The sequence below is a fragment of the Nothoprocta perdicaria genome, unplaced genomic scaffold, assembly GCF_003342845.1.
Source record: "Nothoprocta perdicaria isolate Ctin4 unplaced genomic scaffold, notPer1 scaffold_166, whole genome shotgun sequence".
Lineage (NCBI taxonomy): Eukaryota > Metazoa > Chordata > Aves > Tinamiformes > Tinamidae > Nothoprocta > Nothoprocta perdicaria.
Window position 1 is genome coordinate 681,131 of NW_020454827.1, and position 13,727 is coordinate 694,857.

Here is a 13,727-nt window from a genome sequence, read left to right on the forward strand (position 1 = left end):
AGAGCAGTTTGGAGTTTGTCTTCAGTATTTGGTGGTTTTATCTTTGTCTTTCAGTTCTTGGTTTCTGTTTGCAGACACTGAGGACTGGGGAAGCAGCTTGGTCTGGTCTTAGCTGTGTTTTCTGCAGTTGCCTTGTCCTTCACCTGCTGACTTGGCAAAGCATTCAGATGTTGAAACACCTTTCAGCTGTACACAAGAGATCAATTAGATGGGCGATTCTGGTTCTGCCTTCCCAGCTTAGATTAGTTCTTGGCTATTTTTGCAGAGGGTTTAATGAAAATACAAGTGAATAATTATTGCGCTTTACCTAATTTGCTTCAGGTAATTACGCTGAAATTTTGTATTTGWTATGCCAGTATTTGTTAAGGACTGAAGTGGTCTTAAAGTGATAGGGTAATCTGAGTCCCCTGAAGGCCCTGGAATCCCACTGCCCTCAGAGCAGGTCTAAGTAGCTCAGGTTGCTTGGGGACTTGGGCAGTTGAATCCTGAGCACTTCTGAGGATGGAGATGCCCCAGCCTCTCTGGAAAACCTATTTGGCCACCCTTAGTAAATATTTTATGCCCTTTAATCAGGACTTTCCATGTTCCCGGGGTCTGTGGCCTCTTGTCCTGCTGTTGTGCCCCTCTGAGGAGCCTGGCTTGGTCTCCTCCATGTCCTCTGCTCAGGTAGTTGGTCGCTTGGTCACCTCTGCCGCATGGTGCTCTGGAGCCTCCCTGCTTTTCTCCTAAAACAAAGCCTGAAGCTGGGCAGAGTACCCAGACACAGTCCCACCAGGGCCAAATGTAGATGCTCGTGTGACAGCAGCTCCCGACTGCGCTTCCCAATGGCCGTGGTGTGGTTCATGACTTGGTTTTGACACCCATTTGATAGGTAGAGGTGGATTCAGGATGTTCTGTTACAGGCATGAGGTGTGAGTTGGAGGAAAGCGTTACGTCAAGTGCTTTCCTTCACTCATTACCTGTGTATCTGAGTGCTTTCCCTTGTTCAGCTTTCATTTTTGAGCAAGACTGTTTATCCTCAAGGCAAGGAGGGATCTGATGTGTTTACTGGATCCATTTGGATCGTTTATTTTTAAGTAGAAGAGAGTGCTTGCTAACCAGGTTGCTTTCAACTTTAGCCATTTGAGCTGTGGGCCAGAGCTCTTTCTCTTTAGTCAAATGGGTCACATTGAACCTGGTTTTGTCCCCAGGATGACACAGGCCGAGTGGGGATGCAGGTGGGGAGGTGAAAKGTGGCCGGGGAAGCCACCTGGCAGGTCAGGACCATTGGAGCAGCTTCTCTAGGACACCCCAGCTTTGGGTGCCGGTGAACCACTAAGCTCCTAGCTTGGGGTAGACTGTTTTTCTTCTCTTACAACTTAATACATGTGGGTGCTTTCTTTGGATATTAGCAGTTTATAGAGAGAGTTAAGAATTACAGCTTGTCCCCGAGCTGTGAGAAGGCGGAACCCCCTGAGGAGCCTATTTCTCTTACCAGCTCCTCAGTTTTCTGCTGCAAGTAGTAGCTGGTGGGCAGCTATCTTGGCCTTTTCTTCAGAAGCTGTCAGTATTCAAAAGCTCTTTTGGTGTAATTCTTGGTTATCTACTTGATAGGAGCCTCTGATAGAGGATTAGGAGGAGGTGGTGATGGTTCTTTGACTTCCTGCTGAGATATTTYGGTCAACTGTGGCCTTCTGTGGAAAGGACTGCTAAATATAGACAGAAAAGAGTAAATGAGAGAGTGAGTCCTTATTCCTTTGGATCACTTGCTCGTGTAACTTCAGCTTTGCTCATGGGTCTTTTAGAGATCGAGATCTCCCTTCTTGGCCCGGGAAGGGTTTGTTCCCAGAGAGGGAAGAGCATTTCTCCGTTAGGGCCTCACGTATCAACGGTAGAYACCAGACGTTGCCTCAGCAAGTCCATGGCCATTGGTTAGAGCTGCAAAAGATAAACACTGTTTTGAGCCTCAATTTATGCTCCTCAAAAAAGCCAATGCAAACTAAGCCTAACAGCTTTAATAAGTAGTGGGCAGGAGCCCTTACTCCTGATACTTGGTGCAATGTGTCTGCACAAGCCTCGGCTTTGAGCGGTGTTCTTGCCAACCACCCCAGCTGAACTTGTGCTTTCTCAGCCACCTACAGGGCAGAGGAGAGTTTTGCCATCTGATCCTGTTTGATGGTTGTTGCGGGGAGCAAATCCAAGGAAGCAGGAAAAAGAGACATCAAGTAATTCCTGTCAAGACTGAGATGGAGCTCATGCAGGTTCCTCTCACAACCCTGGCAGATTCTTATCAGAGAAGACACAGCAGGGCAATAAGGTCCCTTGCTTGTGGGGAACAAAGCTGCAGTCTTGATGTCAGTATTTCAGTAGATTTACGAGCATTAATAACCAGATTTGTGAGGGGCATCATCACGAGAACATTCGTTCTTTCTGCTTGGAGTGACAACTGCCACGAGGACCGTTCCATGGTGTCCCTGGGCCTCCTCCATTCTCAGCTGAAGGGTCGATCTGTGGGCTTCCAGGCCACAACAGATGACAGTCTCCACGTATGTGCTTTGATTTTATTTATTTATTAGAAAGTGTCCAGGTGCTTGATACTTTAAAATGTTGGTAGAATCTGAATAAACAGCAAGAAACTTCTAAGTCAGGTATAGGTGAGCTCTTTGCAAACCCAGGGCTGAACAAACTTCCCTAACAAGCGCAGGTCTTGAAAAAGAGGAAAAAATAGAGTTTAAAAAAAAAAAAAGAGAGAGAGGGGGAAAAACTAGACTAGGCCAGCTTGGAATCCAGGAACTCCAAACTAATTCCAATTTTACTATCCAGGAATTCAGTTCCTGGATAGTAACAATGCAGGATGTCGGGTGCTCCTACGTGCAGCTTGTTGGGTGCAACCTCTGCTCACAAATCCAGCCCCAACATCGAGAGCACAAGTCACGCTCTTCTCAATGACTCTGCTTCATTTTAGGCAGCCAGACAATAGTTCTCCTACAGAAATGATGGCAAACCCAGAAACCCAGGAGAATATTGGCATCCCAAAGAATATATATAAATCTCTCTATATTTTTTAAGTGTACTGCTTTTCACTTCCCAGCACAGTGATATGTGCTATAATGTCAACTGAACCACTGATGCAATATAGATTAAAATAATCTTTGCAGAAGAACTGGAGTTATTGTGCAAACCTTTCTCCTGGTCTCTAATCCTTCTCTGCAGCCTCTTATAATGTTACATATTCCTGTATGAATCAACTGTATGAGAAGGCTGTAGGGAGAAGAGACACCCACTGTAGAAAGTAAATGAAATATAAATTATATAATTGCTCTTTTCTTGTAATACCTAGATAAAATTGCCCTTGTATGAAGAGTATCTGGCAAAATCCAGGTGATGTTAAGTAGATATTGCAAAAGTGCTGTGGGCATTTGCTGTGATTCAAGGCTGTTTTGCCTGAAGTTCCTGTGCATTCAGATTCAGTTGGTGTCGTTTCTTGAGCTTCCAAAACAGACGATGTTTCAGACTATTAGTGATTTAGATTTTCTAACTATTGCATGTCCTTGGAGGAAGGAGGGGGGGGGGAAAAAAAAAAAAAAAGAGGACTTCATCATCTCCATAATAACATGCTGCACTTGAAGGACCTGGCCAGTTTTAGGGCTTGTCTTTACTGAAGATTTCATGTGTTTTTGTTGTTTTGGTCTAGAGTTAAAGGTGCAGGGGAAACTTTTAACAGCTCTTAGGAGAAGAAAAGAAGTATAAACACTAATGCACTTGGGCCTGGGAAAAGAGTGTATCGGATTTTGATTAAAAAATGCTGCCACTTGGATGTTTCCAACATGCTGAAGTCAGTAGCTCTAATTCTGATGCCCACTAATGTCCTGTTATTTGTTTAGCTTCTTAATTACTTACATGTTGAGTTGTAGCTGTTTGGACAGGAGTGTTACCAAAAGCAAAAATTGGAAGTTGGGGCAACTCGTGAAATATTTTAACACTGCCCAAGACATCCAAGTTCCGGATGTACTTAATATATCCCAATTCATGTTGAATGGCTCTAGAGTCATCAGATCACTGCCTTTTCCCCACAGTGGCATCTGAGGTGCTGCCTTTAACCAACAGATTTCTTCCTTGTGTAGGAAAGTGGTGTTTTTGTTCTTTCTTTTCCTCCCTAAGCATAACGTGGAGGAAAGACTCGGGTTTTATGCCTTTTCTGGATGTGTTATACGGCATGAATGATAACGTGAATTTTGCCTGACCCTTGATGTCTCCGTGTGCTTATGGTTTTGGTAGTACCTGCAGCACGTTGCCTGCAGCAGGTAGCACAAGGGGCTTTGGAAGTTAAGCGACAGCTCAGTGTGTGTTGGGGATGTGGTGGCTGGACCATCTTGTCCGTGTTTGCAGTCTCCCAAGTCAGCTGCTTGTGGGCATCAGTCCTGCAGCTAACGGGGCCTGCATGGAGGCCCCAGCCTGGGTAACCAAGCGCCAGGCAACTTTCACATTAGTTTTGTTCTCATTTTAGAAGCCCGGCACGTTGCCTGCGAGTAGATGAGTGAATCTTAAGAGGCTTCTCCTCAGCTGCCTTCCTACTCAGGAAGGAGAAAGGTTGTTACACRTGTAAATCAGTAATTCCCCCTCAAGTTTATTGCAGGAAATAAAAACTAAGGGTCTTTTTTTTTCCTTTGCAAGCAGTGAGACCCGTTTGAAAAGGCGCTCAGCAGTCTGGCTGGGTAGGGGAAAAAAAGCCAGTTATTGTCCAAAGAAAACACAGACAGGACATGACAAATTTAAGTTAGCAAACGAGGTGTRTGGAAGGCCCGAATTCAGGCTTATATTTGGGAGGCAGAGGGCCTGCTTTGCCTTGGAGATGGAGAGAAAGGAGCCCTGTACGTGAGCATTGTGGCCCATGGCTCTCTTATCACCTACGTTTCTTACTCTGGCTTGTAAATGAAAAATGTCCTCGTGTTTTTGGGGAGGAAGGCTTTGGAAGCTCTYCGTGCTGCTGCAAGCACTGGCGGACACCTCTCAGGCTTGTAAGAGTTGTCTCGGTCCAGCAACGACTGTTTGCTGGGTGAAAAGTGCAGCAAAAAGTGGGTGGTAACTCGGGCGCAAGGCAGYGCCTGTGGATGCGGCCCTACTCGGATCTGACTCCTGGAATGAGCTCTAGGGACGTCCTGAAAAACATCAGGTCCACAACGTGTGGTCCAAGGGCAGCGGTTGCTTTCAGACCTTGGCCTGGTCTGTATTGCAGGTTGCTGGTGGTGCTGATTTTACACTAGCTTGCTKTAAACTTCCTGCTGCTTAGTCAGTGACCAAATGAAAACTAAGCCTTATTTTCAGTGTGAATATTTTTTTTTGTTCTAATTTTGCCTTCAGCTGTTGGGTCTTGCTAGGCTCCTAGTGTTTCAAGGGTATTTTTGTTTGAATGTCTAGCAATAACCTCACCAAAATGCCATCTGTCCCAGGGGCTCTACCGGAGGGAGCTCAGTTTGTGCAGATACCTAACGCTTGTATAAAGCCTATAGTTTAAGCTGATATAAGGAGCTGTTACTGCAGATGTATAATCGCCATGTCCCCAGGCAGCTGAGGTGATTCTGAGGTGGAGAGAGTCTCTTCCACTTGAGCTTTATTTTCAGGGGGCTTTATAGTGATGATGAGTGATGATTTGGGACTTTTATTTCAGGTTGCTTTATAGTGATGATGAGCAGTGCAGTTAGGGCTACCAGATCCTCCCAGGCTTGATTTGTACCCTTCTCCATCTGATCAGGCACTGAGATGTTAAAAAAGCAACATAAAGCAGGTTGCTGGTTAGAAAATACTGTCGATGACTTCCTGAGGAGAGGCCTGCCTTCCTCCTTGAGGTACTTTGTGCCTCCCGGAGTTTCCTGCTGGAAGCAGGACATTTTCCTCAYTTTTGGCTGCTAACCCGTTCTCTGTAGGTTCTCCCTCCTGCTTTGGTRGCAGTGTCACATAGGGTGGCGGGGTCTCTCTCCTGGTTGGGATGTTTGTGGCGCCGTGGTGGCAGCGCCGAGTGTTCAGAGCGCGGTGCGGCCTRCACACGGCCTGCCTGCTGTGTCAGCCATCCTAGTAGCCAGCTAGCTGTTAGTTACCTTTTCCTCAGCACCTCTGAAGGAAGGCAAGGCTTGATTTACTAAAAGGACTCAAAGCCCCTTAGTCTGGACTGTTTTCGCCTGATTTGTTATTTAAGCTTATTTATGCCCCGCTTCCCAGCGCTGCTGCTCTCGCCTCTCGTTGCTCTGTTGGTGCTGGAAGAGAGGAAAACTGGGTTGAATCGTAGAATCCTTAAGGTTGGAAGGGACCTTCAGAGATCCCCCTTCAGAGAAGGGGTGACAAGGGTTGAGGAGCAGAGCTGTGCTGGGCTCCTGCTCTCCTGGTGAATGAGGTTCCAGTCGGCTCTCCCAGCTCCAGAGGCAAAACCTGCCCTTGCCTCCTTGGAGCAGGGACGGGAGGCTGTTGAGCTACATGTTTAGGTAGACCCTTTCAGCAAAGATGGAGATTTCCTGTAGGTGTCTTGCCAGGGAGACCCACCTCTTGAGTCCATGCTGTGTGTTTATAGGGTAGCTTATACGGGCTCTTGCACCCAATGTGGTGCTGGAAACGGTCCAGAGGGCTTAGTTGCTCCCATGTATCTAAGGATCTTAATGAAAACTGATTYCTCCCTGTGCCTTCGTTTGGAACTTGGGGACAGAGCAGCCGTGCCCGGCCCCCTGGTAACACMTCCGCTCTTGCAAGAGCTCCAAGGAAGTTGACAAGAATTTCTGGAAAAATGCATTTATCAACGGGACGAACAGGCAGTGTTTAGAAGCTTGGCTTTCTTTGGGGGAAGCTGCCGGCTCCGGTGGCCTTGGCGGTGTTGTTGCTGGCCCCGCGAGCACAGGTCGCTCCTGTTCTCGCTGCCCGTGGCCTTGGCGGAGGGAGGGAGGGAGCGAGGCCACCCCTTGTACCCGCTCCGGGTCCTATTTATCCAGGGAAATGCAGGTGGGTTGTACTGCTTCCAGCCCAACCCTTCCAGGGAAACCCACGGAGGAGACTGTGTGTCCCTGCGAGAACGTGGGTGCTGTAACCAGCTAAGTACAGGCAGGGAGAGGGAAACAATGAGGAAGGGGAAGAGTTTAACATGTAGATGTCTATCTTCTTTCTTGCATAATAGTTGGAGGCCTTCCCGAGCCGGGACGAGCGATGGCAGCTTTAGGAGGGTTGAAATCCTTTGTTTGCCAGACCTTTTGGACACAGAGAGCAGCTTAGTGCCTCTTTCAGCAACAGAGCAGCGTCTGCCTGAGTCAGCTCTTGCTCTTTGGTTGGGAGAGGTGCCTTTGAGCATCAGAAGGAGCTGAATGTTTTGTAAGACAGAAATAAAACTTACTGAGAAGGCAGAGTGGAATGAAGGCTTAAAATCTTCGAGCTCTGGAAGGTAATGTGTGGGGTGAGTTTCGGATGGGAAAGCAGAGGGAATAAAAAAAAGGATAATAAGGACTATAATAGAAGCCATGTGAAAAATAACACAGCCATTTGCTTTTCATAACCAGACGTCGTCGGAATAAATTTCTGCAACGTTAAACTTCCAGCCTAAAAATAAGTCTGCATAGTCTGCACTCACATTTATGGCCAAATTAAGAGTTTGAGAGAACATGGCAATATCTTCCAGGAACACTCCTGTGAGCCAGATGGCCTTTTTGCAGCATTCTCTTCATCCAAGCTAGCAGAGTGGCTCAGGAGAGTTTAGCAGGTGCGTGTTGAAGGTGACAGCTGGCTCTGCAGCCTCTCCGTGCTGTGGATGTTGGATGGCATTGGTTTGCCATGTTGCATGCTTGCTGTTGCAGCGCTGATCGTGCTGCAACTCTTCTAGATGGTCCCGCAATGAGAAGATGCAGAGTCTTGAACAAAGTTGTCAGCTGCCAGTCTGGAAATGAGGGATGATCTCGGATGCTGCCCAGTTAAAGAAGGTGGTCTCAGCATGACCTACCAAAGGGAAGTCATGCTGGGGCCGAGCTGCTCTGGGAGATTTCCTGGAAGAAGGGACAGACCTCAGAGTATTTGGGTTTGGAAGGGACCTCGGGAGGTGCAGCCCAAGCTCGAGCAGGTTGTCCAGGACYGTGTCTGGTGGCTTTTGAGCGTCTTCAGGGTTGGAGATGTAGCCCYTGTCTGGGCAGCTTGCTGCAGTGCTCAGGTACCCTGCAGGGGATGTGTGGGTCTGCGTTGGGGCTGGCACACGTTGGGGCTGGCACAGCCGTTGCTGGGTCCGCTCTCCCTCTGGGCTCTGCTGAACACGCTAACCCAGGGCAGGCGGGTTAACCCGTGTTCTCATTAGCACTCCWGTTCCTTGCTCTTCGGAAATATTAACTCAACCAAAGTTGAGTATTTTTAATCCTACTAGTGGAAAGCATTGCTGTCAATCTTTATAAGGATTGCAATATATCAGGTTTCCTATTACCCAGCAGGGTTAATACTTCTAATTTTTCTTTTTTTTTTTTTAAATTTTGTTCACGTGATACCTTCCTAATGCATGAAAGGGGCAGAGGAAGTGGCTCATGCTCAAAGTGCAGTTGTGTTTTGGTCAGGGCAGCATATGCAGCTGTTAAGGACTTCATCCATAATGTGATGACCAAAGGAAAGGAATAACTATGAAGTATTTTGTCCTGTTGTGGGTTTTTTTGGTTAAGCATATTGTTCCTCTTTCTGCCAAGACAGCTGTCAGAGAGGGGAAGAGGGATAAAATAAATACAGATTGTGCTTTAAGACATTTGGGTTTTCATAGCTGGGTTGACGTTGGGGTTTCATGCAAGGCGGGAAGGGTAGAGTCGGCAGGGAGCTAAGGGAGCAGGATCTGCGAAGCCTGAGGTCCCTGGGGTTGTTTGGAGATGACTAGTAGCTGTGACAGGGACAGCAAGAGGGAGTGGGCAATAGCGGGGGAAAGGAAGGATGTTGAAAGCTTTTGCAAAACTGAAGCAAACTCTGAAAGGAAAACCTGTGGGTTCACRTCTAGACATCCTTGCATCTCTAGGYGTTGAGCAGAAAGGAAGGGAATGGGGGAGAGGGAGGCGCAGTTGCCGTATAGGGAGAACCCTGTAATTAGCCAGGGCAAGGAAGAGGCCATGACTGCCAAGGGGCTGCAGACAGGAGCAGCAGCAAGTCACTGGAAGGTCCCTCTTCCGCCTTGCGCTGGGCTCAAGGCCACCATGAGAGGAAAAGGCTTGGCTTCCCATTGCACACAGGCAGGGCGTCGTGATTTCCTTTATTTCTTTCCTCCTAGAGGAATGCAGTTTAGCTTTGGTGGAGGGTGCAGGTCGATTACTTGGACAGGTTTAATTGCTTTGACCTGAGTGGGCCGAGAGTGGATTCATTTCTCAGTGAGAAAAGCACTGGAAGGCGACTTGAAAACCTGTCAAAGGAAATGGGAGAGGGCTCAGGGCATTATCTTTGCAGTAAATAGAATTGAYAAAGAAGTCAGTGAAAGGGAGCTTATTGACAATGCCCGGATTTTGTGGCTAGRCACTTTTGATAGTTTTGTTCAGTAGGAAAATGGGCTTCTCTGTTTGCTTTTTGTAAAGCACAGGCAAAGAATTGCCATAGCAGAGGAAAATCTCAATTTGAACTGTAATTCCCTCTCTCCTAGAACACGTCAGTAATGGAGGATCAGAATGAAGATGAGTCTCCAAAGAAAAATACCCTATGGCAGGTAAGACGCTCATTCTCACAAAGATAGTTGGTGTCATTTTCCATGTTCTGCCTTCCTGGGGACCTTCTCAAATCGCTTGCTTTGCACATTTACCATCAACTTCCGTCTAGTTGACTTTGTCATCCTAAAATTAGCTCAGCCTTCACGTGAAGGATGACATTGAATGATACTCGACGAATGACTGGATCTTCTCAGGTTGTGTGTCTTTGCACAGACCTCAAGCTGGCATGAGCTGCAGCTTGAAGGGTCCGGAGGAAYGCAGCCTGACGTTTCGCAGCTGTGTCAGAGAGTTTTGCCACGAGCCTTATTTGGAGAAGTTTGGGAATTGTTTCAAAGAGGGATAGTTGCTCCCCAGGAACCCTTTTGGACCCTTGAAGGACTCAGATGAACCTGGCATGGATCTTTGAATCTCTATACATTAGTAATAAGCCCTGGTGTGTTCTTCTCCAGAATKATTATTTTTAGCTTTAATTCCCAGCATTTAGCTGCTGGACAGCTACGCAGAAGATGATAATCTGTGTATTCTAGTTGCATATTGACCTGGATCTCCCAAGCATAGGCATGAAGTGTTTTTCAAATACTAAATAAACCCTTGATATGATATAATCCTCTGTGTTCGCTAATGGGATAAGCAGTTCAACACCCACGTTAGGGTCTTGAATTTTATGTTCTGATTAGAGAATTGATACCAAACTTTCTTATATCACTGCTGCAGGAGCCTGTAAAACGCTTGTGGATGCAAACTGCAGTTTGTGGCAGAAACCACTGGTTTAGTGTGRAGATATTTGCTCTGAAAAGAGCAGTTTCCTGCTCTTTACACTATGAGAGGAAAGAACAGCCAGAGGTAGGAGAAGTCTGGCAGTGCAAAAGAACTTAGAATTAGGAGCAAGGGTTTTTCATTCATCCTCATCGGCGACAGGCGAAGCTTATTTGATGTGATGACTTTAACMGTCCATTCCAAAATGTGCTGGTTACTTCTGTGTAGCTTCTCACACTATCTTCCTTGGTAGAGTTCTGATAAAGAATGCCCATGTTCATATTGAAATAGTCACTTTGAGTTTTTGCTTTTTCCTTAAAATAGATAAGTAATGGGACTTCATCTGTGATTGTCTCGAGAAAAAGACCATCAGAAGGAAACTACGAAAAGGAAAAAGACTTGTGTATTAAATACTTTGACCAGTGGTCTGAATCAGATCAAGTTGAATTTGTAGAACACCTCATTTCACGAATGTGTCACTATCAGCATGGACATATWAACTCTTACTTGAAGCCCATGTTACAACGGGACTTCATCACTGCGTTACCAGGTAATTAATATTGTACGAGAAGGGGTTATATAAATACAAAGTTTTTTATACTTTAGGGTATATACCAGCTTCTCTTGAATATCCTTTAGATTCGGTTTGTGTCTTATAAATGATGTGATGTTTCTAAATCAAAGAAATGTAGGTGGGTGCCTTAAGTCAYTCACATCTGTGATTAATTGAATTATTGAATTGGCCACTGGATGCCAGTGTTGTTCCRTGTAAAAGCAGCGTGGACAGCATGTTCTGAAGAACAGTTTGTGTTTAAACTGGCTCGGAGTTGCAAAAGTGGAATCTCTATATGTTCTCCCCTAGCTTCCTTTCTAATCCCAAGCCCATAGGTGTAGAAAACACTGTATGGATCCGTTTGTGAAGTCTTCATTACATTTTTACATTTTTACCTAAATTTCCCAAGCCTTTAAAAGAGAAAAATATCACTTCCCGCCTCCAACCCCACCCTCCACCCCCCCAAAAAAAAAAAAAAAAAATAGTAGCTGTCTACTCAGATAAGTGAGTCTAGTCATTTGTGTGGTCTTGTTACTGGCTCAAGAATAATTTGTAGGGTTTTTATAGTCCAGGTCCTTTCTTCGATTGCTCAGAACCATTTCTACCTCAGGTGAGTGTAAATTTGTTGTCAGTACTTGGAATATGAAATCTGTTCTGTGCTTACTGTATTCCTTTCTTTAAAACACTGTTCCAAAGCCTGGGAGCAGTAATAAATAAATGCTGTGTATAAAAATATATTTGTACATACATACATGCACACACCTTTTAGCTTTTAACTATCCTTATAAGAAATATACATATATTTTTCATTAAGATCAGAATGGACTTGTATTCCTGGTTTCTTGCTGGCAGACAGCTTGGTCCATTTAACTCTTTGAAAGGTAAACGCATGGACATGTTTTCCAAAAGAGAACATAAAACAGGTCCTAAAGTTCCATTTGCACTGCCAGAGCAGTAGCACAGAGCCAGACCTGAGGTGAGCAGGCAGTGATATGAGCCTGGGTAAGAAGGTAAATGTCCACCTTGATTTCCTCCAGCAGGAAGCCAGCATCCATTCAAACAGTGAAACTTCCCTGTAGGATTAGAAGCTGATAATTTAGCGGGTGCAGGAAGCACTTGCCTCCACAGGCTGCTGCTGTCGCAAGCTCTGAAGCTTTTTGAGCCCTTGGTGTCCTCGGCTGGTCTCCTGTGCATGGAGTTTTCTGATACCTACCAGCAGGAAAGTTAGATCTTTATTTTTTAATATTGCAGTTGTCTTAGCATTGAAGCTTTAGGTTTCTGTTCTCTCTAGGACTGTATTATTTTCACAAAGCCTGGGTGAGTTTAACTTCTGGAGGTGTGAGAGAGTTTCTGCTCATCTGTCAAGTGTGGCTGCAGTGAAGCAAGTCAGTAGCTGGAAATCGGGAGTAGGGAAATGAAGGAAGTCAGTGAAGGACACAGGCAGTGATGCACAATCTCATTTGTGCTCTGTTTTCTCAAGAAAAACATGCAAAAATGAGGGAAGAAGCTAGGCAAAAAGGGAAGATGCCCTTTTCCCAAACCTGAATTTTGTGGAGCTTAGAGGTGATTTGGCTCTCTTAGCCCCTATGCACAGGATGGGTTCCTAGTTTTGGTGATGAAATGTGAGATGAAAATTTGATGGGAAATCTTGGAATGGATTTTAGTAGCCGGGGCATCAAATCATATATTATTAAAAAAAAAAAAAAAAAAAAAAGCATTTTACAGTAAGCAGTACAAAACCAACCTCTTCTATTGAAAAAAACATATTCTTCAAAAGGTTTTCGTAAAGTAAATATGAAATAAAATCTCAAGTCTTGCATATTTAAAGGTAAAGTTTATATTCCAGTGCACATTCATTCCTCCTTAAGTTGCAGTAAGGTGAGTAAGTTTCTGTGAAAACTAGCTGAATTTGGGAGACTGAGTGCTAATGGTTTTTTCCCGTGCACATTAGGCACAAGGAAAACTGTATTTGAACATGTAGTGTTTGAGTAACTCCTAAATAATTTGTTCCCAGGAATTTAATCTGAGCTGCTTGAAATGAATCCCACGCCAGGCTAATACTGCATTAAAAGATAACAATGTTTTTAAAGTTGAAGCTCTCTGAAGAAGTCAAATTCCTGTGTTGAAAATACTCCCTGCTTGCTGCTATCCCTGCCGATTTTCACACCTGTGAGTGCAGGAGAAATGGAAAACATTTGTGGTATCTGGCTTCCCTTTGCTTTAGTGGAAAAAGTGATAATTACGAGGCACTTCTCTGTAAGCAGCAGGTAGGATGTTTAGTCTGCAGGGTCTGGCCCTGCACATTGGTTTTTCCAGCAACACTAGGGAAGGAGCAGGCTCCAACGGGCAGTCTCATTGCAAGGAGAGCTTATGTCCCCCCCTGAATTATCTCTAAGATGCTCACTGGTCTCTTCCTTGCAAGGTCTCATTCCCTGAATGAATTACAGTCCTGACTCTCAAGTTTCTCTCTTTTCCCCTTGGATTAGGGGGAAAAAACTCCATTTTATATCTGCTTTATGTGCCAAAGCTCAGAGCTGTGTGAGGCAAGGGAAGCCCTGCCAGCGCTCCACTGAAATTCGTTTCCAAAATAACCAAAGGCTGAGCAATTGCACAATCTGAGCGACTGTTTCATATCTCCTGTTGATGGGTTTTAGGGGACTGACACCCCACATTTGGCTTGCCTTTTCATCCAAAGTGATATTTACACATTGGGCTTTGAAATYGCGGTGGGTTTTAATTGCTTTAATTTATTACTG

General features: G+C 45.3%; 1 protein-coding gene across 3 annotated transcripts in view; it reads left to right on the top strand.

Moving 5' to 3' along the window:
- Positions 1-13,727, top strand: part of FBXW11 (F-box and WD repeat domain containing 11) — a 56,953-nt gene that overhangs the window by 19,253 nt on the left and 23,973 nt on the right. For all 3 annotated transcript variants that reach the window (XM_026035717.1, XM_026035718.1, XM_026035716.1), the window contains 2 exons: positions 9,599-9,661; positions 10,743-10,968. In XM_026035717.1, coding sequence (XP_025891502.1) covers positions 9,599-9,661; positions 10,743-10,968 — 289 coding nt within the window. The remainder of the gene's footprint in view (positions 1-9,598; positions 9,662-10,742; positions 10,969-13,727) is intronic.